The sequence below is a fragment of the Pelophylax lessonae genome (genome assembly GCF_965119305.1).
Source record: "Pelophylax lessonae genome assembly, chromosome: 11".
Taxonomy (NCBI): domain Eukaryota; kingdom Metazoa; phylum Chordata; class Amphibia; order Anura; family Ranidae; genus Pelophylax; species Pelophylax lessonae.
Window position 1 is genome coordinate 233,700,328 of NC_138778.1, and position 22,571 is coordinate 233,722,898.

General features: G+C 52.8%; 1 protein-coding gene across 1 annotated transcript in view; it reads left to right on the plus strand.

Annotated features, from left to right (window-relative positions):
- Positions 1-14,305: 14,305 nt before the first annotated feature.
- The window catches only part of CEP112 (centrosomal protein 112), a 398,710-nt gene continuing 390,444 nt past the window's right edge, over positions 14,306-22,571 (plus strand). The window contains exon 1 of the mRNA XM_082272104.1: positions 14,306-14,407. Within this exon, the coding sequence (XP_082128230.1) occupies positions 14,308-14,407 (100 nt within the window). The 5' untranslated portion in view covers positions 14,306-14,307. The remainder of the gene's footprint in view (positions 14,408-22,571) is intronic.

Here is a 22,571-nt window from a genome sequence, read left to right on the forward strand (position 1 = left end):
AATGTGGGACTGCGGACAAGGTACAGGAGAATGCGGGGCTGCGGACATGGTGCAGGAGAATGCAGTGCTGGGGACATGGTACAGGAGAATGCAGGGCTGCGGACATGGTACAGGAGAATGCGGGACTGCGGACATGGTACAGGAGAATGCGGGGCTGCGGACATGGTACAGGAAAAGCAGTGCTGCGGACATGGTACAGGAGAATGCAGGGCTGCGGGCATGGTACAGGAGAATGCAGGGCTGTGGACATGGTACAGGAGAATGCAGGGCTGCGGGCATGGTACAGGAGAATTCGGGACTGCGGACATGGTACAGGAGAATGCACGGCTGTGGACAAGGTACAGGAAAATGCAGGGCTGTGGACATGGTACAGGAAAATGCAGGGCTGCAGGCATGGTACAGGAGAATGCAGTGCTGCGGACATGGTACAGGAGAATGCAGGGCTGCGGACATGGTACAGGAGAATGCGGGGCTGCGGGCATGGTACAGGAGAATGCAGTGCTGTGGACATTGCACAGAAGAATGCAGGGCTGCGGACATGGTACAGGAGAATGCGGGGCTGTGGGCATGGTACAGGAGAATGCAGGGCTGCAGACATGGTACAGGAGAATGCAGGGCTGCGGACATGGTACAGGAGAATGCAGTGCTGCGGGCATGGTACAGGAGAATGCAGGGCTGCGGACATGGTACAGAAGAATGCAGGGCTGCGGACATGGTACAGGAGAATGCGGGGCTGCGGACATGGTACAGGAAAATCCAGGGCTGCGGACAAGGTACAGGAGAATGCGGGGCTGCGGACATGGTACAGGAAAATCCAGGGCTGCGGACAAGGTACAGGAGAATGCAGGGCTGCGGACATGGTACAGGAGAATGCGGGGCTGCGGACATGGTGCAGGAGAATGCAGTGCTGGGGACATGGTACAGGAGAATGCAGGACTGCGGACATGGTACAGGAGAATGCGGGACTGCGGACATGGTACAGGAGAATGCGGGGCTGCGGACATGGTACAGGAAAAGCAGTGCTGCGGACATGGTACAGGAGAATGCAGGGCTGCGGGCATGGTACAGGAGAATGCAGGGCTGTGGACATGGTACAGGAGAATGCACGGCTGCGGACAAGGTACAGGAAAATGCAGGGCTGTGGACATGGTACAGGAGAATGCAGGGCTGCGGGCATGGTACAGGAGAATTCGGGACTGCGGACATGGTACAGGAGAATGCACGGCTGCGGACAAGGTACAGGAAAATGCAGGGCTGTGGACATGGTACAGGAGAATGCAGGGCTGCAGGCATGGTACAGGAGAATGCAGTGCTGCGGACATGGTACAGGAGAATGCAGGGCTGCGGACATGGTACAGGAGAATGCAGGGCTGCGGACATGGTACAGGAGAATGCGGGGCTGCGGACATGGTACAGGAGAATGTGGGGCTGCGGACTTGGTACAGGAGAATGCGGGGCTGCAGACATGGTACAGGAGAATGCGGGGCTGCGGACATGGTACAGGAGAATGCAGAGCAGCGGGCATGGTACAGGAGAATGCGGGGCTGAGGACATGGTACAGGAGAATGCAGTGCTACGGACATGGTACAGGAGAACGCAGGGCTGCGGGCATGGTACAGGAGAATGCGGGGCTGCGGACATGGTACAGGAGAATGCGGGGCTGCGGACATGGTACAGGAGAATGCGGGGCTGCGGGCATGGTACAGGAGAATGCAGTGCTGTGGACATTGCACAGAAGAATGCAGGGCTGCGGACATTGTACAGGAGAATGCGGGGCTGTGGGCATGGTACAGTAGAATGCTGGGCTGCGGACATGGTACAGGAGAATGCGGGGCTGCGGACATGGTACAGGAGAAGCGGGGCTGCGGACATGGTACAGGAGAATGCTGGGCTGCGGACATGGTACAGGAGAATGCGGGGCTGCGGACATGGTACAGGAGAATTCAGTGCTGCGGACATGGTACAGGAGAATGCAGGGCTGCGGACATGGTACAGGAGAATGCAGGGCTGCGGACATGGTACAGGAGAATGCGAGGCTGCGGACATGGTACAGGAGAATGTGGGGCTGCGGACATGGTACAGGAGAATGCGGGGCTGCAGACATGGTACAGGAGAATGCGGGGCTGCGGACATGGTACAGGAGAATGCAGAGCAGCGGGCATGGTACAGGAGAATGCGGGGCTGAGGACATGGTACAGGAGAATGCAGTGCTATGGACATGGTACAGGAGAATGCAGGGCTGCGGGCATGGTACAGGAGAATGCGGGGCTGCGGACATGGTACAGGAGAATGCGGGGCTGCGGACATGGTACAGGAGAATGCGGGGCTGCGGGCATGGTACAGGAGAATGCAGTGCTGTGGACATTGCACAGAAGAATGCAGGGCTGCGGACATTGTACAGGAGAATGCGGGGCTGTGGACATGGTACAGTAGAATGCTGGGCTGCGGACATGGTACAGGAGAATGCGGGGCTGCGGACATGGTACAGGAGAATGCGGGGCTGCGGACATGGTACAGGAGAATGCGGGGCTGCGGACATGGTACAGGAGAATGCTGGGCTGCGGACATGGTACAGGAGAATGCGGGGCTGCGGACATGGTACAGGAGAATTCAGTGCTGTGGACATGGTACAGGAGATGCAGTGCTGTGGACATGGTACAAGAGAATGCAGTGCTGCGGACATGGTACAGGAGAATGCAGGGCTGCGGGCATGGTACAGGAGAATGCAGTGCTGCGGACATGGTACAGGAGAATGCGGGGCTGCGGACATGGTACAGGAGAATGCGGGGCTGCGGACATGGTACAGGAGAATGCTGGGCTGCGGACATGGTACAGGAGAATGCGGGGCTGCGGACATGGTACAGAAGAATGCAGTGCTACGGACATGGTACAGGAGAATGCAGGGCTGCGGGCATGGTACAGGAGAATGCAGGGCTGTGGACATGGTACAGGAGAATGCAGGGCTGCGGGCATGGTACAGGAGAATTCGGGACTGCGGACATGGTACAGGAGAATGCACGGCTGTGGACAAGGTACAGGAAAATGCAGGGCTGTGGACATGGTACAGGAGAATGCAGGGCTGCAGGCATGGTACAGGAGAATGCAGTGCTGCGGACATGGTACAGGAGAATGCAGGGCTGCGGACATGGTACAGGAGAATGCGGGGCTGCGGGCATGGTACAGGAGAATGCAGTGCTGTGGACATTGCACAGAAGAATGCAGGGCTGCGGACATGGTACAGGAGAATGCGGGGCTGTGGGCATGGTACAGGAGAATGCAGGGCTGCAGACATGGTACAGGAGAATGCAGGGCTGCGGACATGGTACAGGAGAATGCAGTGCTGCGGGCATGGTACAGGAGAATGCAGGGCTGCGGACATGGTACAGAAGAATGCAGGGCTGCGGACATGGTACAGGAGAATGCGGGGCTGCGGACATGGTACAGGAAAATCCAGGGCTGCGGACAAGGTACAGGAGAATGCGGGGCTGCGGACATGGTACAGGAAAATCCAGGGCTGCGGACAAGGTACAGGAGAATGCAGGGCTGCGGACATGGTACAGGAGAATGCGGGGCTGCGGACATGGTGCAGGAGAATGCAGTGCTGGGGACATGGTACAGGAGAATGCAGGGCTGCGGACATGGTACAGGAGAATGCGGGACTGCGGACATGGTACAGGAGAATGCGGGGCTGCGGACATGGTACAGGAAAAGCAGTGCTGCGGACATGGTACAGGAGAATGCAGGGCTGCGGGCATGGTACAGGAGAATGCAGGGCTGTGGACATGGTACAGGAGAATGCAGGGCTGCGGGCATGGTACAGGAGAATTCGGGACTGCGGACATGGTACAGGAGAATGCACGGCTGCGGACAAGGTACAGGAAAATGCAGGGCTGTGGACATGGTACAGGAGAATGCAGGGCTGCAGGCATGGTACAGGAGAATGCAGTGCTGCGGACATGGTACAGGAGAATGCAGGGCTGCGGACATGGTACAGGAGAATGCAGGGCTGCGGACATGGTACAGGAGAATGCGGGGCTGCGGACATGGTACAGGAGAATGTGGGGCTGCGGACATGGTACAGGAGAATGCGGGGCTGCAGACATGGTACAGGAGAATGCGGGGCTGCGGACATGGTACAGGAGAATGCAGAGCAGCGGGCATGGTACAGGAGAATGCGGGGCTGAGGACATGGTACAGGAGAATGCAGTGCTACGGACATGGTACAGGAGAATGCAGGGCTGCGGGCATGGTACAGGAGAATGCGGGGCTGCGGACATGGTACAGGAGAATGCGGGGCTGCGGACATGGTACAGGAGAATGCGGGGCTGCGGGCATGGTACAGGAGAATGCAGTGCTGTGGACATTGCACAGAAGAATGCAGGGCTGCGGACATTGTACAGGGGAATGCGGGGCTGTGGGCATGGTACAGTAGAATGCTGGGCTGCGGACATGGTACAGGAGAATGCGGGGCTGCGGACATGGTACAGGAGAATGCGGGGCTGCGGACATGGTACAGGAGAATGCTGGGCTGCGGACATGGTACAGGAGAATGCGGGGCTGCGGACATGGTACAGGAGAATTCAGTGCTGTGGACATGGTACAGGAGATGCAGTGCTGTGGACATGGTACAAGAGAATGCAGTGCTGCGGACATGGTACAGGAGAATGCAGGGCTGCAGGCATGGTACAGGAGAATGCAGTGCTGCGGACATGGTACAGGAGAATGCAGGGCTGCGGACATGGTACAGGAGAATGCAGGGCTGCGGACATGGTACAGGAGAATGCGAGGCTGCGGACATGGTACAGGAGAATGTGGGGCTGCGGACATGGTACAGGAGAATGCGGGGCTGCAGACATGGTACAGGAGAATGCGGGGCTGCGGACATGGTACAGGAGAATGCAGAGCAGCGGGCATGGTACAGGAGAATGCGGGGCTGAGGACATGGTACAGGAGAATGCAGTGCTATGGACATGGTACAGGAGAATGCAGGGCTGCGGGCATGGTACAGGAGAATGCGGGGCTGCGGACATGGTACAGGAGAATGCGGGGCTGCGGACATGGTACAGGAGAATGCGGGGCTGCGGGCATGGTACAGGAGAATGCAGTGCTGTGGACATTGCACAGAAGAATGCAGGGCTGCGGACATTGTACAGGAGAATGCGGGGCTGTGGACATGGTACAGTAGAATGCTGGGCTGCGGACATGGTACAGGAGAATGCGGGGCTGCGGACATGGTACAGGAGAATGCGGGGCTGCGGACATGGTACAGGAGAATGCTGGGCTGCGGACATGGTACAGGAGAATGCGGGGCTGCGGACATGGTACAGGAGAATTCAGTGCTGTGGACATGGTACAGGAGATGCAGTGCTGTGGACATGGTACAAGAGAATGCAGTGCTGCGGACATGGTACAGGAGAATGCAGGGCTGCGGGCATGGTACAGGAGAATGCAGTGCTGCGGACATGGTACAGGAGAATGCAGGGCTGCGGACATGGTACAGGAGAATGCGGGGCTGCGGACATGGTACAGGAGAATGCGGGGCTGCGGACATGGTACAGGAGAATGCTGGGCTGCGGACATGGTACAGGAGAATGCGGGGCTGCGGACATGGTACAGAAGAATGCAGTGCTACGGACATGGTACAGGAGAATGCAGGGCTGCGGGCATGGTACAGGAGAATGCGGGGCTGCGGACATGGTACAGGAGAATGCGGGGCTGCGGACATGGTACAGGAGAATGCGGGGCTGCGGGCATGGTACAGGAGAATGCAGTGCTGTGGACATTGCACAGAAGAATGCAGGGCTGCGGACATTGTACAGGAGAATGCGGGGCTGTGGGCATGGTACAGTAGAATGCTGGGCTGCGGACATAGTACAGGAGAATGCGGGGCTGCGGACATGGTACAGGAGAATGCGGGGCTGCGGACATGGTACAGGAGAATGCTGGGCTGCGGACATGGTACAGGAGAATGCAGGGCTGCGGACATGGTACAGGAGAATTCAGTGCTGTGGACATGGTACAGGAGATGCAGTGCTGTGGACATGGTACAAGAGAATGCAGTGCTGCGGACATGGTACAGGAGAATGCAGGGCTGCGGGCATGGTACAGGAGAATGCAGGGCTGCGGACATGGTACAGGAGAATGCTGGGCTGCGGACATGGTACAGGAGAATGCGGGGCTGCGGACATGGTACAGGAGAATGCGGGGCTGCGGACATGGTACAGGAGAATGCTGGGCTGCGGACATGGTACAGGAGAATGCGGGGCTGCGGACATGGTACAGGAGAATGCGGGGCTGCGGACATGGTACAGGAGAATGCTGGGCTGCGGACATGGTACAGGAGAATGCGGGGCTGCGGACATGGTACAGGAGAATGCTGGGCTGCGGACATGGTACAGGAGAATGCGGGGCTGCGGACATGGTACAGGAGAATGCGGGGCTGCGGGCATGGTACAGGAGAATGCAGTGCTGTCGACATTGCACAGAAGAATGCAGGGCTGCGGACATGGTACAGGAGAATGCGGGGCTGTGGGCATGGTACAGGAGAATGCAGGGCTGCAGACATGGTACAGGAGAATGCAGGGCTGCGGACATGGTACAGGAGAATGCAGTGCTGCGGGCATGGTACAGGAGAATGCAGGGCTGCGGACATGGTACAGAAGAATGCAGGGCTGCGGACATGGTACAGGAGAATGCGGGGCTGCGGACATGGTACAGGAAAATCCAGGGCTGCGGACAAGGTACAGGAGAATGTGGGACTGCGGACAAGGTACAGGAGAATGCGGGGCTGCGGACATGGTGCAGGAGAATGCAGTGCTGTGGACATGATACAGGAGAATGCAGGGCTGCGGACATGGTACAGGAGAATGCGGGACTGCGGACATGGTACAGGAGAATGCGGGGCTGCGGACATGGTACAGGAAAAGCAGTGCTGCGGACATGGTACAGGAGAATGCAGGGCTGCGGGCATGGTACAGGAGAATGCAGGGCTGTGGACATGGTACAGGAGAATGCAGGGCTGCGGGCATGGTACAGGAGAATTTGGGACTGCGGACATGGTACAGGAGAATGCACGGCTGCGGACAAGGTACAGGAAAATGCAGGGCTGTGGACATGGTACAGGAGAATGCAGGGCTGCAGGCATGGTACAGGAGAATGCAGTGCTGCGGACATGGTACAGGAGAATGCAGGGCTGCGGACATGGTACAGGAGAATGCAGGGCTGCGGACATGGTACAGGAGAATGCGGGGCTGCGGACATGGTACAGGAGAATGTGGGGCTGCGGACATGGTACAGGAGAATGCGGGGCTGCAGACATGGTACAGGAGAATGCGGGGCTGCGGACATGGTACAGGAGAATGCAGAGCAGCGGGCATGGTACAGGAGAATGCGGGGCTGAGGACATGGTACAGGAGAATGCAGTGCTACGGACATGGTACAGGAGAATGCAGGGCTGCGGGCATGGTACAGGAGAATGCGGGGCTGCGGACATGGTACAGGAGAATGCGGGGCTGCGGACATGGTACAGGAGAATGCGGGGCTGCGGGCATGGTACAGGAGAATGCAGTGCTGTGGACATTGCACAGAAGAATGCAGGGCTGCGGACATTGTACAGGAGAATGCGGGGCTGTGGGCATGGTACAGTAGAATGCTGGGCTGCGGACATGGTACAGGAGAATGCGGGGCTGCGGACATGGTACAGGAGAATGCGGGGCTGCGGACATGGTACAGGAGAATGCTGGGCTGCGGACATGGTACAGGAGAATGCGGGGCTGCGGACATGGTACAGGAGAATTCAGTGCTGTGGACATGGTACAGGAGATGCAGTGCTGTGGACATGGTACAAGAGAATGCAGTGCTGCGGACATGGTACAGGAGAATGTGGGACTGCGGACAAGGTACAGGAGAATGCGGGGCTGCGGACATGGTGCAGGAGAATGTAGTGCTGGGGACATGGTACAGGAGAATGCAGGGCTGCGGACATGGTACAGGAGAATGCGGGACTGCGGACATGGTACAGGAGAATGCGGGGCTGCGGACATGGTACAGGAAAAGCAGTGCTGCGGACATGGTACAGGAGAATGCAGGGCTGCGGGCATGGTACAGGAGAATGCGGGGCTGCGGACATGGTGCAGGAGAATGCAGTGCTGCGGACATGGTACAGGAGAATGCTGGGCTGCGGACATGGTACAGGAGAATGCGGGGCTGCGGACATGGTACAGGAGAATGCGGGGCTGCGGGCATGGTACAGGAGAATGCAGTGCTGTGGACATTGCACAGAAGAATGCAGGGCTGCGGACATGGTACAGGAGAATGCGGGGCTGTGGGCATGGTACAGGAGAATGCAGGGCTGCAGACATGGTACAGGAGAATGCAGGGCTGCGGACATGGTACAGGAGAATGCAGTGCTGCGGGCATGGTACAGGAGAATGCAGGGCTGCGGACATGGTACAGAAGAATGCAGGGCTGCGGACATGGTACAGGAGAATGCGGGGCTGCGGACATGGTACAGGAAAATCCAGGGCTGCGGACAAGGTACAGGAGAATGTGGGACTGCGGACAAGGTACAGGAGAATGCGGGGCTGCGGACATGGTGCAGGAGAATGCAGTGCTGGGGACATGGTACAGGAGAATGCAGGGCTGCGGACATGGTACAGGAGAATGCGGGACTGCGGACATGGTACAGGAGAATGCGGGGCTGCGGACATGGTACAGGAAAAGCAGTGCTGCGGACATGGTACAGGAGAATGCAGGGCTGCGGGCATGGTACAGGAGAATGCAGGGCTGTGGACATGGTACAGGAGAATGCAGGGCTGCGGGCATGGTACAGGAGAATTCGGGACTGCGGACATGGTACAGGAGAATGCACGGCTGCGGACAAGGTACAGGAAAATGCAGGGCTGTGGACATGGTACAGGAGAATGCAGGGCTGCAGGCATGGTACAGGAGAATGCAGTGCTGCGGACATGGTACAGGAGAATGCAGGGCTGCGGACATGGTACAGGAGAATGCAGGGCTGCGGACATGGTACAGGAGAATGCGGGGCTGTGGACATGGTACAGGAGAATGTGGGGCTGCGGACATGGTACAGGAGAATGCGGGGCTGCAGACATGGTACAGGAGAATGCGGGGCTGCGGACATGGTACAGGAGAATGCAGAGCAGCGGGCATGGTACAGGAGAATGCGGGGCTGAGGACATGGTACAGGAGAATGCAGTGCTACGGACATGGTACAGGAGAATGCAGGGCTGCGGGCATGGTACAGGAGAATGCGGGGCTGCGGACATGGTACAGGAGAATGCGGGGCTGCGGACATGGTACAGGAGAATGCGGGGCTGCGGGCATGGTACAGGAGAATGCAGTGCTGTGGACATTGCACAGAAGAATGCAGGGCTGCGGACATTGTACAGGAGAATGCGGGGCTGTGGGCATGGTACAGTAGAATGCTGGGCTGCGGACATGGTACAGGAGAATGCGGGGCTGCGGACATGGTACAGGAGAATGCGGGGCTGCGGACATGGTACAGGAGAATGCTGGGCTGCGGACATGGTACAGGAGAATGCGGGGCTGCGGACATGGTACAGGAGAATTCAGTGCTGTGGACATGGTACAGGAGATGCAGTGCTGTGGACATGGTACAAGAGAATGCAGTGCTGCGGACATGGTACAGGAGAACGCAGGGCTGCAGGCATGGTACAGGAGAATGCAGTGCTGCGGACATGGTACAGGAGAATGCAGGGCTGCGGACATGGTACAGGAGAATGCAGGGCTGCGGACATGGTACAGGAGAATGCGGGGCTGCGGACATGGTACAGGAGAATGTGGGGCTGCGGACATGGTACAGGAGAATGCGGGGCTGCAGACATGGTACAGGAGAATGCGGGGCTGCGGACATGGTACAGGAGAATGCAGAGCAGCGGGCATGGTACAGGAGAATGCGGGGCTGAGGACATGGTACAGGAGAATGCAGTGCTATGGACATGGTACAGGAGAATGCAGGGCTGCGGGCATGGTACAGGAGAATGCGGGGCTGCGGACATGGTACAGGAGAATGCGGGGCTGCGGACATGGTACAGGAGAATGCGGGGCTGCGGGCATGGTACAGGAGAATGCAGTGCTGTGGACATTGCACAGAAGAATGCAGGGCTGCGGACATTGTACAGGAGAATGCGGGGCTGTGGGCATGGTACAGTAGAATGCTGAGCTGCGGACATGGTACAGGAGAATGCGGGGCTGCGGACATGGTACAGGAGAATGCGGGGCTGCGGACATGGTACAGGAGAATGCTGGGCTGCGGACATGGTACAGGAGAATGCGGGGCTGCGGACATGGTACAGGAGAATTCAGTGCTGTGGACATGGTACAGGAGATGCAGTGCTGTGGAGTGGACATGGTACAAGAGAATGCAGTGCTGCGGACATGGTACAGGAGAATGCAGGGCTGCGGGCATGGTACAGGAGAATGCAGTGCTGCGGACATGGTACAGGAGAATGCGGGGCTGCGGACATGGTACAGGAGAATGCGGGGCTGCGGACATGGTACAGGAGAATGCTGGGCTGCGGACATGGTACAGGAGAATGCGGGGCTGCGGACATGGTACAGGAGAATGCGGGGCTGCGGACATGGTACAGGAGAATGCTGGGCTGCGGACATGGTACAGGAGAATGCGGGGCTGCGGACATGGTACAGGAGAATGCGGGGCTGCGGACATGGTACAGGAGAATGCTGGGCTGCGGACATGGTACAGGAGAATGCTGGGCTGTGGACATGGTACAGGAGAATGCGGGGCTGCGGACATGGTACAGGAGATGTACCATGCCTGCAGCACTGCATCTCTTGTAGTATGCCTGCAGCCCCGCATAATGGTAGACAGTAGAGGAGTCTCACCTGTTCCTGAGGCCACATCGATTTAAAATTGGCGCCGCCCGGCGCCAACACATCATTGCGCATGCGCCACCGCCGCCACTCGGGAAAGCTCATATAAGTTGGGAGCCTTTTCCGAGCGCCGTGACATGTTGGCGCCGTGCAGCGCCATTTTTAAATCAGGCAACCCAGCGGAACGGCCCCCGGACCGACCAGCCCACCCGGGAGAAGTCCCGGTGCTCTTGATTGGCCAATCAGGGCCTGCTTCTCTCCCATACCCTGCACTAGTTTGTGTCCCTGCCCCTCCCACAATGGTGGGATTTCCTGCAGTAGTTTGTGTCTTTGCCCCTCCCACAATGGTGAGATTTCCTGCAGTAGTTTGTGTCTTTGCCCCTCCCACAATGGTGAGATTTCCTGCAGTAGTTTGTGTCTCTGCCCCTTCCACAATGTGGCCACAGAGGGCAGCAGAATACCTCCTATATATATGGTTGTTTTCCTATTCTAATCATGGGATAGTGCAAGACCCTAAATATCCCACAGATGGCAGCAGAGTAGCTCCCACCTCTATGCTATATTCCCTATTCTTATTTTTGGCATTGTGCAGTGCCCTGAAAAGTTCACAGAGGGCAGCAGAGTACTTCTCCGCCACTATTCCGTGCCTCCCATTCTAATCAAGGCATGGTGCAGTACTGCAAAAAGGCCGCAGATGGCAGCAGAGCACCACCCCACCTTTATTCTGTTTTACCTTTTTTAAAATCACAGCATGTTGCAGTACCCCAAAAGGGCCGCAGAGGGCAGCAGAGTACCTGCCACCTCTATTCTCTTTTCCCTAAGCCAATCATGGTGTGGTGCAGTACCACAAAGCGGCCACAGAAGACAGCAAAGTATCTGTCACCTCTTTTTTCTGTTGCTAATTCATGACATGATTTAGTAGCCAAAATTGACCACATAAGGCAGCAGAGTACGTTGCAACCTCCGTTCTTAGTTCCCTATTCAAATCATAGCATGGTGTAGTACCGCAAGAAGGCCACAGGAAGCAGCAGAGTACCTCCCCACCATTGTTCTTTTTCTGACCAAAACCTTGTGCAGTACCCCAAAGTGGCCACATAGGGCAGAAGAGTTCCCCCCCCCACCTGTCCTTTGCTTATTCTAGTCATGGCATGGTGCAGTAACTTAAAAAGGCCACTAGAGGCAGAAGAGTGCCTCTCACACCTCTGATTTTTGTTCCCGATGCCGTACAATGCATGGTGCAGTACCTAAGAATTGCCAAAGAGGTCAGCAGAGCACCACACACCTCCTTTCTCAACTCTCCTTATTTTCTACAGAGGATGCAGTACCCAAAATCAGCCAGAGGGGCCAGTATAACACCGCCCCTTGTATTCCGGTCAGGCGGAGAAGCGTCGTGTGTTGCTATGGGGACCGGGCGTCGGTTGCCGGAAATACGTCACTGAGCTGTTTAAACCTGAGAGAGGCAGAGAGGTGAGTGACAACATTGGAGAGAGGGGACACTTCTCCCACACACATGGTATGAGCTGTGTACGGGGGGGAGCACTGTGTGTATATACAGGGGGGAGCACTGTGTGTATATACAGGGGGGGATCACTGTGTGTATATACAGGGGGGGAGCACTGTGTGTATATACAGGGGGGAGCACTGTGTGTATATACAGGGGGGAGCACTGTGTGTATATACAGGGGGGGAGCATTGTGTGTATATACAGGGGGGGAGCACTGTGTGTATATACAGGGGGGGATCACTGTGTGTATATACAGGGGGGGAGCACTGTGTGTATATACAGGGGGGAGCACTGTGTGTATATACAGGGGGGGAGCACTGTGTGTATATACAGGGGGGGATCACTGTGTGTATATACAGGGGGGGAGCACTGTGTGTATATACAGGGGGGGAGCACTGTGTGTATATACAGGGGGGAGCACTGTGTGTATATACAGGGGGGAGCACTGTGTGTATATACAGGGGGGGAGCACTGTGTGTATATACAGGGGGGGATCACTGTGTGTATATACAGGGGGGGAGCACTGTGTGTATATACAGGGGGGAGCACTGTGTGTATATACAGGGGGGGATCACTGTGTGTATATACAGGGGGGGAGCACTGTGTGTATATACAGGGGGGAGCACTGTGTGTATATACAGGGGGGAGCACTGTGTGTATATACAGGGGGGGAGCACTGTGTGTATATACAGGGGGGAGCACTGTGTGTATATACAGGGGGGAGCACTGTGTGTATATACAGGGGGGAGCACTGTGTGTATATACAGGGGGGGAGCAATGTGTGTATATACAGGGGGGAGCAATGTGTGTATATACAGGGGGGAGCACTGTGTGTATATACAGGGGGGAGCACTGTGTGTATATACAGGGGGGGGAGCACTGTGTGTATATACAGGGGGGAGCACTGTGTGTATATACAGGGGGGGAGCACTGTGTGTATATACAGGGGGGGAGCACTGTGTGTATATACAGGGGGGGGAGCACTGTGTGTATATACAGGGGGGGGAGCACTGTGTGTATATATACAGGGGGGAGCACTGTGTGTATATACAGGGGGGAGCACTGTGTGTATATACAGGGGGGAGCACTGTGTGTATATACAGGGGGGGAGCACTGTGTGTATATACGGGGGGGGAGCACTGTGTGTATATACAGGGGGGGAGCACTGTGTGTATATACAGGGGTGGAGCACTGTGTGTATATACAGGGGGGGAGCACTGTGTGTATATACAGGGGGGGAGCACTGTGTGTATATACAGGGGGGGAGCACTGTGTGTATATACAGGGGGGGAGCACTGTGTGTATATACAGGGGGGAGCACTGTGTGTATATACAGGGGGGGAGCACTGTGTGTGTATACAGGGGGGGAGCACTGTGTGTATATACAGGGGGGGAGCACTGTGTGTATATACAGGGGGGAGCACTGTGTGTATATACAGGGGGGGGCACTGTGTGTATATACAGGGGGGGAGCACTGTGTGTATATACAGGGGGGGAGCACTGTGTGTGTATACAGGGGGGGAGCACTGTGTGTATATACAGGGGGGGAGCACTGTGTGTATATACAGGGGGGAGCACTGTGTGTATATACAGGGGGGGAGCACTGTGTGTGTATACAGGGGGGGAGCACTGTGTGTATATACAGGGGGGGAGCACTGTGTGTATATACAGGGGGGGAGCACTGTGTGTATATACAGGGGGGGAGCACTGTGTGTATATACAGGGGGGAGCACTGTGTGTATATACGGGGGGGAGCACTGTGTGTATATATTTGTGTATATACAGGGGGGGAGGAGATTGTAGGAGAGCGCTGGGGAGGAGAGTGTGGGGGAGTGTTGGAGAGGAGATTATCAGAGAGCCTTTATGTATGTGTATATATTGTATCTTCGGGTCACATGACTGACTTATGTGCCGTCCTCCAGGGGGAGATGACCAATCAGGAGGATGCCTGGGAGAGCCTGGATGCAGAGTTTGACCATTACCTGGTGGATATGAAGCCGTATGTGTTGAAGCGCCCCCAGAGGATGGGTAAGGAATTGCGTCCCCACACAGTGATGTCACCCAATCCTTACCTCTCATAGACTCTTCACCATAATAAAATCCTTTCACTGGTTTTTAAATCTGCAGCTTGTATTGAAATATTCCCTGGTGATCCTGCCACTGGTTTCCCTGTTCTGGCACTTCCTGTTATGGGGTGACAACACTCTGTCCCTGTCCACCAACTGTTCTCCTGTGTTGTCACCCCGTTACATGAACTTTCAATGGAGCCTGCAAGTGCCCGTTCCCACCCACATGATACAGACATGGTCCAGTGTTGTCACCATCAGGAACCTCGCCCTGAGAAATACCACGCCGCCATCACTGGAGAACACGTGGACTGGAAGTGGCTGCAAAGAAGCTGCAGGAGATGGGCAGTACTGAGTACTCCTTCCACTATTGTGTGACATGAGCCTAGAAAACTGCATACCATTGATTGTGATGTCATCAATTCTTTTCCTAGACACAGGCAGTGCTGGTCCCCGAATCACACCTCTTGCCTGTACAGCAGAGCTCAAACTGGGGGGGGGGGGGAGAGAGAATCAGCAAAAGGAACCAATGAGTTCATGTGCTGATAGGAGGAGAGAGCAGAGTGACTGGGTGATGAGGTCTTCACTGTGCTGCCAGGCACAGGCCTGTAAGTGAAAGTGAAACTGCAACAGAAAAATATGTCAGGGCTGTACCATGTGGCAAAGCTGTGTAAAGCTCATGACTGGATGGACAGAGAACGGGCTGCCTTTGTGAACCAATGGAATGGCTCCCTGTGTACCCAGCTGCAGTGAGAGGTGGCTCAGTCATGGGCCTGTGTGCTAGTGACAGGCGTGACATCTCGCTGCCTCAGATACAGGGGGCGCCACTCCATAGGGAAAGGCAAAATTTTAAAGTGACCCCGCCCCCCCGGTGCTCATGCTCAAAGGCATGCGTCTGTCCCGCATTCACGCAAACAGCGATCCGCCCACATGTGAGGTATCGCCGCGAACGTCAGACCATGGGCAGTAATTCTAGCGCCAGACCTCCTTTGTACATCTAAAGTGGTGACCTGGAAAGGCTTTTAAAGCGTCGCCTATGGACAGTAACATTTACGTCGTTTGTTGCCGTGGCGCGGGCAAACGCAATTTTAAAACATGAGATGTATCTATTTATGTCCGCCTAACATCATCTTTTATATTTTACTAAACCATTGGGTTAGATATTGTGTTTTTGTGAATTTAAAATTCAAAAAAGTGTATTTTTTTGGGCAAAAAATAGTGTTTGAAAAAATGCTCAAAAAATGTAACCTAAAAAATTGAAAAACCGCCATTTTATTCTCCAGGGTCTCCTCTTTAACCATTTATCCACTGGGCATTAAACCCCCTTCCTAACCAAACCAATTTTCAGCTTTCAGTGCTCTCACAATTTGAATGACAATTACTCAGTCATGCAATACTGTCCCCATATGAAAATGTTGTCCTTTTTTTCACACAAATAGAGCTTTCTTTGGTGGTATTTAATCCTCATTGTATTTTTTATTTAATGCGCTATAAATGAAAAAAAGACCAAAAATTTGGTAAAAAAAAAATGCATTTTCCTCGTTTTGGTTTTAAAATATTGTAATTTTTCTTCATAGATTTTGGTCAAAATTAATATTGCTACATATCTTTGGTAAAAAGTATATATTATTTGGTTTTTGTGAAGGTTATAGAGTCTACAAGCTATGGTGCCAATCATTGAAAATTGAGGCATGGTGAGATTTTTGAAGTTGTCTTTTTTCCCCCACAATTCTTTGCAAAATGAAGATTTTTTTTCTTCCCAACAAAATGGTCATATTGCGAAATTATTTCTCACACACTGTATATGCATACTTGCAACTACACCCCCAAACACATTCTTCTACTCCTCCTGAGTATGGTAATACCACATGTGTCGGACTTTTACACAGCCTGGCCACGTAGAGAGGCCCAACACCCAAGGAGCACCTTCATGCGTTCTAGGAGCATTAATTACACATATAATTTCCTGACAACATATTGCACTTTTGAAAGGCCCCGGAGCACCAGGACAGTATGAGTCTTTTGAAATTGTCATTTTTTTTCTCACAAGTTTTTGGAAAATGTGGAAAGAAAATGAAAACGCATTTTTTTTTTTTTTCACAAAGTTGTCCATTTATGAGATATTTCTAACACCTAGCATGTACATAGCAAAAATGACACCCCAAAATACATCCTGCTGCTCCTGAGTATGGAGTACACTGTATATGCATACTTGCAACTACACCCCCAAACACATTACATAGTTACATAGTAGGTGAGGTTGAATAAAGACAATAGTTCCCCCTATGTAGGTGTGTGTGGCCATAATCCTCTCTCATACCCCTGAATGTTCTGATCCTTGAGATATAAGTCTAAGAGTCTTTTGAAAGCCACCATACTTCCCGCAGAAACCACCTATTGTGGTAGAGAATTCCACAATCTTGTAGCCCTAACAGTAAAAAAAACCCCACGTTGCCTGAGGTTAAAACGCTTCTCCTCTAACCGCATTGTATGCCCTCGAGTCCTCATGCAATCCCTTCGACTGAATAGCTTTTTTTCTATGCTGAGATCACCATTGAGATATTTATAAATTGCTATCATGTCCTCTCTCAGGCGTCTCTTCTCCAGGGAGAATAAATTAAGCGATTGTAGACGCTCTTCATAATTAAGGTCCCTAATTAGTTTAGTTGCCCTTCTCTGGACTCTCTCCAGCTCCAACACATCCCTCCTGAGGACTGGTGACCAGAACTGGACAGAATACTCCAGATGTGGTCGGACCAGAGTTTTATAAAGTGGAAGGATTATAGTCTTATCTCTGGAATACATCCCTTTCTTTATGCATGCTAATATTCTGCCGGCTTTGGCAGCTGCCGCTTGACATTGCATGCTATTGCTTAGTCTATCCTCTACCAAGACTCCCAGATCTTTCTCCATTTTTGATTCCCCCAAAGGTTCCCCCCCTAACGTGTATTGTGCTTTTATGTTTTTAGTCCCCAAGTGCAAAACCTTACACTTCTCCACGTTAAACCTCATTTGCCATGTCGTTGCCCACTCTGTTATTTTGTCCAGGTCATTCTGTAGGATATCTGCTTCATGCTGTGCAGTTATTGCCCTGCCCAATTTAGTGTCATCTGCATCTATCATTCTGCTACTACTCCTGAGTATGGTAATACCACATGTGTGAGACTTTTACACAGCCTGGCCACATACAGAGGCCCAACATCCAAGTACCACCTTCAGGCGTTATAGGAGCATAAATTACACATATCATTTCCTGACAACCTATTGCACTTTTGAAAGGCCCCGGAGCATCAGGACAATGTGAATCTTTTGAACATGTCATTTTTTTTTCCCCACAAGATTTTGGAAAATGTATATGCATACTTGAAACTACATCCCCAAACACATTCTGCTACTCCTTCTGAGTATGGGGATACCACATGTGTGAGTCTTTTACACAGCCTGGCCACATACAGAGGCCCAACATGCAAGGAGCACCGTCAGGTGTTGAAGGAGCATAAATTACACATATAATTTCCTGACTACCCATTACAATTTTGTGAGGCATTGTAGGGCACTGATAAGCACCGTAGTGGCACAGATGAGCACTGATGTTTTATGGATGTGGCACGTGTAAGGGAACCGCGACCCACACTGTGTTTGTGGGCTTCCATCAGTATACGGCTTCCTTCAGTCTTGAACATAGATATCAGATATTCTAGCCACCCCCCATACAAAGCTAGCCAACAACTTAGCTTGTACAAGTTCTGGAACCTTCTCCTTTATTGAATAGTCTCAGACCATTTATACACACGACGACGACACCCCCCTCCTGATCAAATTACCCCACTGATTCACATGCCTGATTACATTATCATATGCAGATGAAATTGTGTACAGAAATAGAATTAACCTGAACTAATTATCTAAAGAACAACCAATACATACGGCACTCTACTTTTCTACCAGTAACTAATAGATGACAATGATTCAATCAACCTGAGCCAATTAACTAGCAGACTGCTGTCCCCGAGCCCCTGAATTACAATACACATTATCATAAGTGTAAACACAGAACCCATTGTAGATAATAGGCGAGTAAATCAGCATATTCAACAATGTGTGGAAGACAGGTGGTTGAGCTGATATTAGCATCTGCTTTTGATTCTGACTGTCTTGGGGAGACATGGACTTGAATCCAAAGTAACATTACTCCAAGGGCCCCACATATAGTGTCTGTCTTTTATTCCCAGTGACGGTGACTACCATCACATATCTCCCCCCCCCCCCCCAAAAAAGTAGACTAACCAGGTACCAGACCCCCAATCAGTCTGTGCCTGAGTTAGTTGGATAACAAGTCCCAAAGAGTCAATCCATCATGGCAGCTTCCTTGACAAAGTTCCACATAGTTTGTAAGTTTGTCCCGGCAGGGCGCATGGAGCTCTCATAGCCGATCAGTCTGTGGAAGTCTGGTTTGGGCAGGCCAGACTGGGCTTCTTGGTCACCCTGTGTCCCTAATAGACACAGGGTGACTTACATGTAAGAGGGGCCTAGGGGGCTGAGAGAGGGAGGGGCCTAGGGGGCTGAGAGAGGGATTTCTTAACTTCTCTAAGGTAAGCTGGGTTCCACGGGCCCTCCAACCAAAGTCCTTTCGGAAGGAGACTAACACAGGAGGGGACCCCAAACGGGTTGACTTTGAAGTTTGTCTGTAGTTCCAGTCCCCCCAATGTCTGTACCCACACAGTACCCCAAATAAATTGTCCTGAACGGAGCATTACTCACCCAGCCAACCTCTGCCTCTCTCGGAGAACATACCCGCTGCGGGGGAGAAGTGTGGACTGGCCCTTCTCCCTGGAGTCCTTTCAGCCCCTGGAGAGAAGACAGGGTGTCTGGGCTCACACCCTCATGCTGTTGGGGACCTGGGCCGAGTGCCCAGCTTTCCTGGGATATAGAGGTGAAGACCGCAGTCCCATCAACTACAACAGGAACTCCATCCTTTGTTAGTTGAGGACAGAGGTCAGCCACACTCTGCTCTGTCGCCAGCTCTTCTGCTGGGTTGGTGTCATCATTCTGGGGCTCCGTCTGCTGCTGGGATGGGGAGTCGGCTGCTCCATCTTCCTTACCCTCATCTGGAGGTTGGGACAATCTTTCTCTGGTACCGTCTCCCAGGTGCACAGATCCAGGTTTGGGAGGGAAGACAGTTTCCTCCGCTCTGACTGTTGGGGAGGGAGGATAACAACCTCCTCTCCCTTCTCAACCTGGACCTCCAGGACTGCTACAGGTGTGGGGAAGAGGTCTTGGACCCTCTGCCCAGTTGTCAGCGCCTCAGCTGGAGAAGTTTCTTGTGCCTCCACAGATGCTTCTGGCAGGCAATCCCATGTCCATGTGAGTGGAGAAAGCCCAGCTGCCTCTTCTCTCAGGAAGGCTGAAGCTGCTATTGGTGTTGGGCAGAGCATGGTGATGTTAGGCCCTGATGCCAGCTGTTCCACAGGGAACTAAACTGAATAGTCTGTGGCCTTGCACACATCTTTCTGGGTCACCAATTGTCGCAGGCTTATTGGGATTTTTTTTTACAACCTAGTAAAAGCTCCTCCACTACAGTAAGAAAACACTGGCTAGGCACACATTCAACCCTTTGATTGCCCCTGAGAGTAACCCCTATCCCATCCAGTGTCATTAGTACAGTGACAATGCATAATTTTTTTATGCACTGATCACTGTAAAAGTATCACTGATCCCCAAAAAGTGTCAAAAATGTCAGTTAGTGTCCGACTGTCCGCCGCAATGTCACAGTCCCGCTATGAGTCACTGATCGCTGCCATTATTAGTAAAAAATAAATAAAAATATCCCATAGTTTGTAGATACTATAACTTTTGCACAAACCAAGCAATAAATGCTTATTGGGAATTTTTTTTTACAACCTAGTAAAAGCTCCTCCACCACAGTAAGAAAACACTGGCTAGGCACACCTTTAACCCTTTGATTGCCCCTGATGTTAACGCCTTCCCAGCCAGTGTCATTAGTACAGTGACGTTTTTACGTTTGCACCAACCAATATACGCTTATTGGGATTTTTTTTTTTTAACCAAAAACATGTAGCAGAATATATATTGGAATAAATTGATGAACAAATTAGATTTTTCCAATTTTTTTAGCAGATGTTTTACAGCAGAAAGTAAAAAATATTGAATTTTTTTTTTAATTGTCGCTCTTTTTTTGTTTATAGCACAAAAACATAAAAACCGCAGAGATGATCAAATACCACCAAAAGAAATCTCTATTTGTGGGGGAAAAAGGACGTAAATTTTATCTAGGTAAAGCGTCGCACGACCGCGCAATTTTCAGTTAAAGTAATGCAGCGCCACATTGCAAAAAAATGGCCTGGAAAGGGTGCAAATCTTCCGGAGGTCAAGGGGTTAAGCTCTGACAAAAAAAAAAAAAACCTGGAAGCTGATTGGTTTCTATGCAGAGCTGCACCAGATTTTGCACTCTCCAGTTTTAGTAAATAACCCCCATAGGCTAACACCGAGGAGCGTTTAGACTGGTCGAAAAAAAATCAGTAAAAGGGGTGTTTTTGCTGCCCAGTGTGCATGAGCCCTAAATGTCAAATCTTAGTCACAAGTCCTGTTTTCACTTTTGTTGGGGGGGGGGGCACACCATTTTATAAGAGGGCAGTAAGACTATTTATGGGGCGAATTGCCACCACCAGCTGAGGATTGTCATTCATTCCACCCAATACTGAACCTATGAACCTAGACTAGTTGTACTTCTCTGCTGTGCAGATGTCTGCCACCAGGTGGCAGTCTTGGCTCAGTTATTGGATGTTTTATCCCAGTAGTAGATATTCTCGCTGCAGATTTAAAGTAATACTCCATCCATACCATGGTATACGGAAGGCGTCTCCAAACTTTGTAAACAAAGGGCCAGTTTATTGTCCTTCAAACTTAACCACTTCCATACTGTGCCATTGTAAAATGACGTCTGACGGCGGCAGGAAGCTTTTGTCGATCCGGGCGGATGTCGGCGGACGTCGTATGACATGCGCCTGCCCTCGCCAGAGGCGCACAGCTCGGCGATCAGCGATGAGGCTCGTCCCTTGGACTGAGCCCATCCCCGATCAAGGTAAACAGCCAATGAAATTGGGTGTTTACCACGTGATCGGCTGTGTCAATCACAACCGATCACATGAGCGGCTCCAGCGCGAGCCGCTCGTTCTCTCCTCAATGCGCGCCCCCTGGTGCGCGCAGCACGGCGATCGTGGACGAGGCTCATCCTTCAGACAGAGCCAATCCCCGATCTAGATAAAGAGCCAATGAAATTGGCTTTTTACCACGTGACCGGCTGTCAATCAGCCGCTCACAGAATGTCAGCAGATAACACAGTAACTAGCTGTCACCGTGTTTCCTCCTCTGACACTGATCCTGTGTGAGGAGGAGATTGTGGTAACAGCTAGTTACCGATTACAGTGCACCCCAAAACACACTGATTGCCCCCCCCCCCCCCCAATAAAGAGGACCTGTCACTAGCCCATCAAAGTACCTGTCACCAGCCCATCAGAGTACCCGAGTACCTGTCACCAGCCCATCAGAGTACCCGAGTACCTGTCACCAGCCCATCAGAGTACCTGTCACCAGCCCATCAGAGTACCTGTCACCAGCCCATCAGAGTACCTGTCACCAGCCCATCAGAGTACCTGTCACCAGCCCATCAGGGTACCTGTCACCAGCCCATCAGAGTACCTGTCACCAGCCCATCAGAGTACCTGTCACCAGCCCATCAGAGTACCTGTCACCAGCCCATCAGAGTACCTGTCACCAGCCCATCAGAGTACCTGTCACCAGCCCATCAGAGTACCTGTCACCAGCCCATCAGAGTACCTGTCATCAGCCCATCAGAGTACCTGTCATCAGCCCATCAGAGTACCTGTCATCAGCCCATCAGAGTACCCAAGTACCTGTCACCAGCCCATCAGGTACTCTGATGACAGGTACTCGGGTACTCTGATGGGCTGGTGACAGGTACTCGGGTACTCTGATGGGCTGGTGACAGGTATTCGGGTACTCTGATGGGCTGGTGACAGGTATTCGGGTACTCTGATGACAGGTACTCCGGTACTCCGATGACAGGTACTCAGAATACCCGAGTA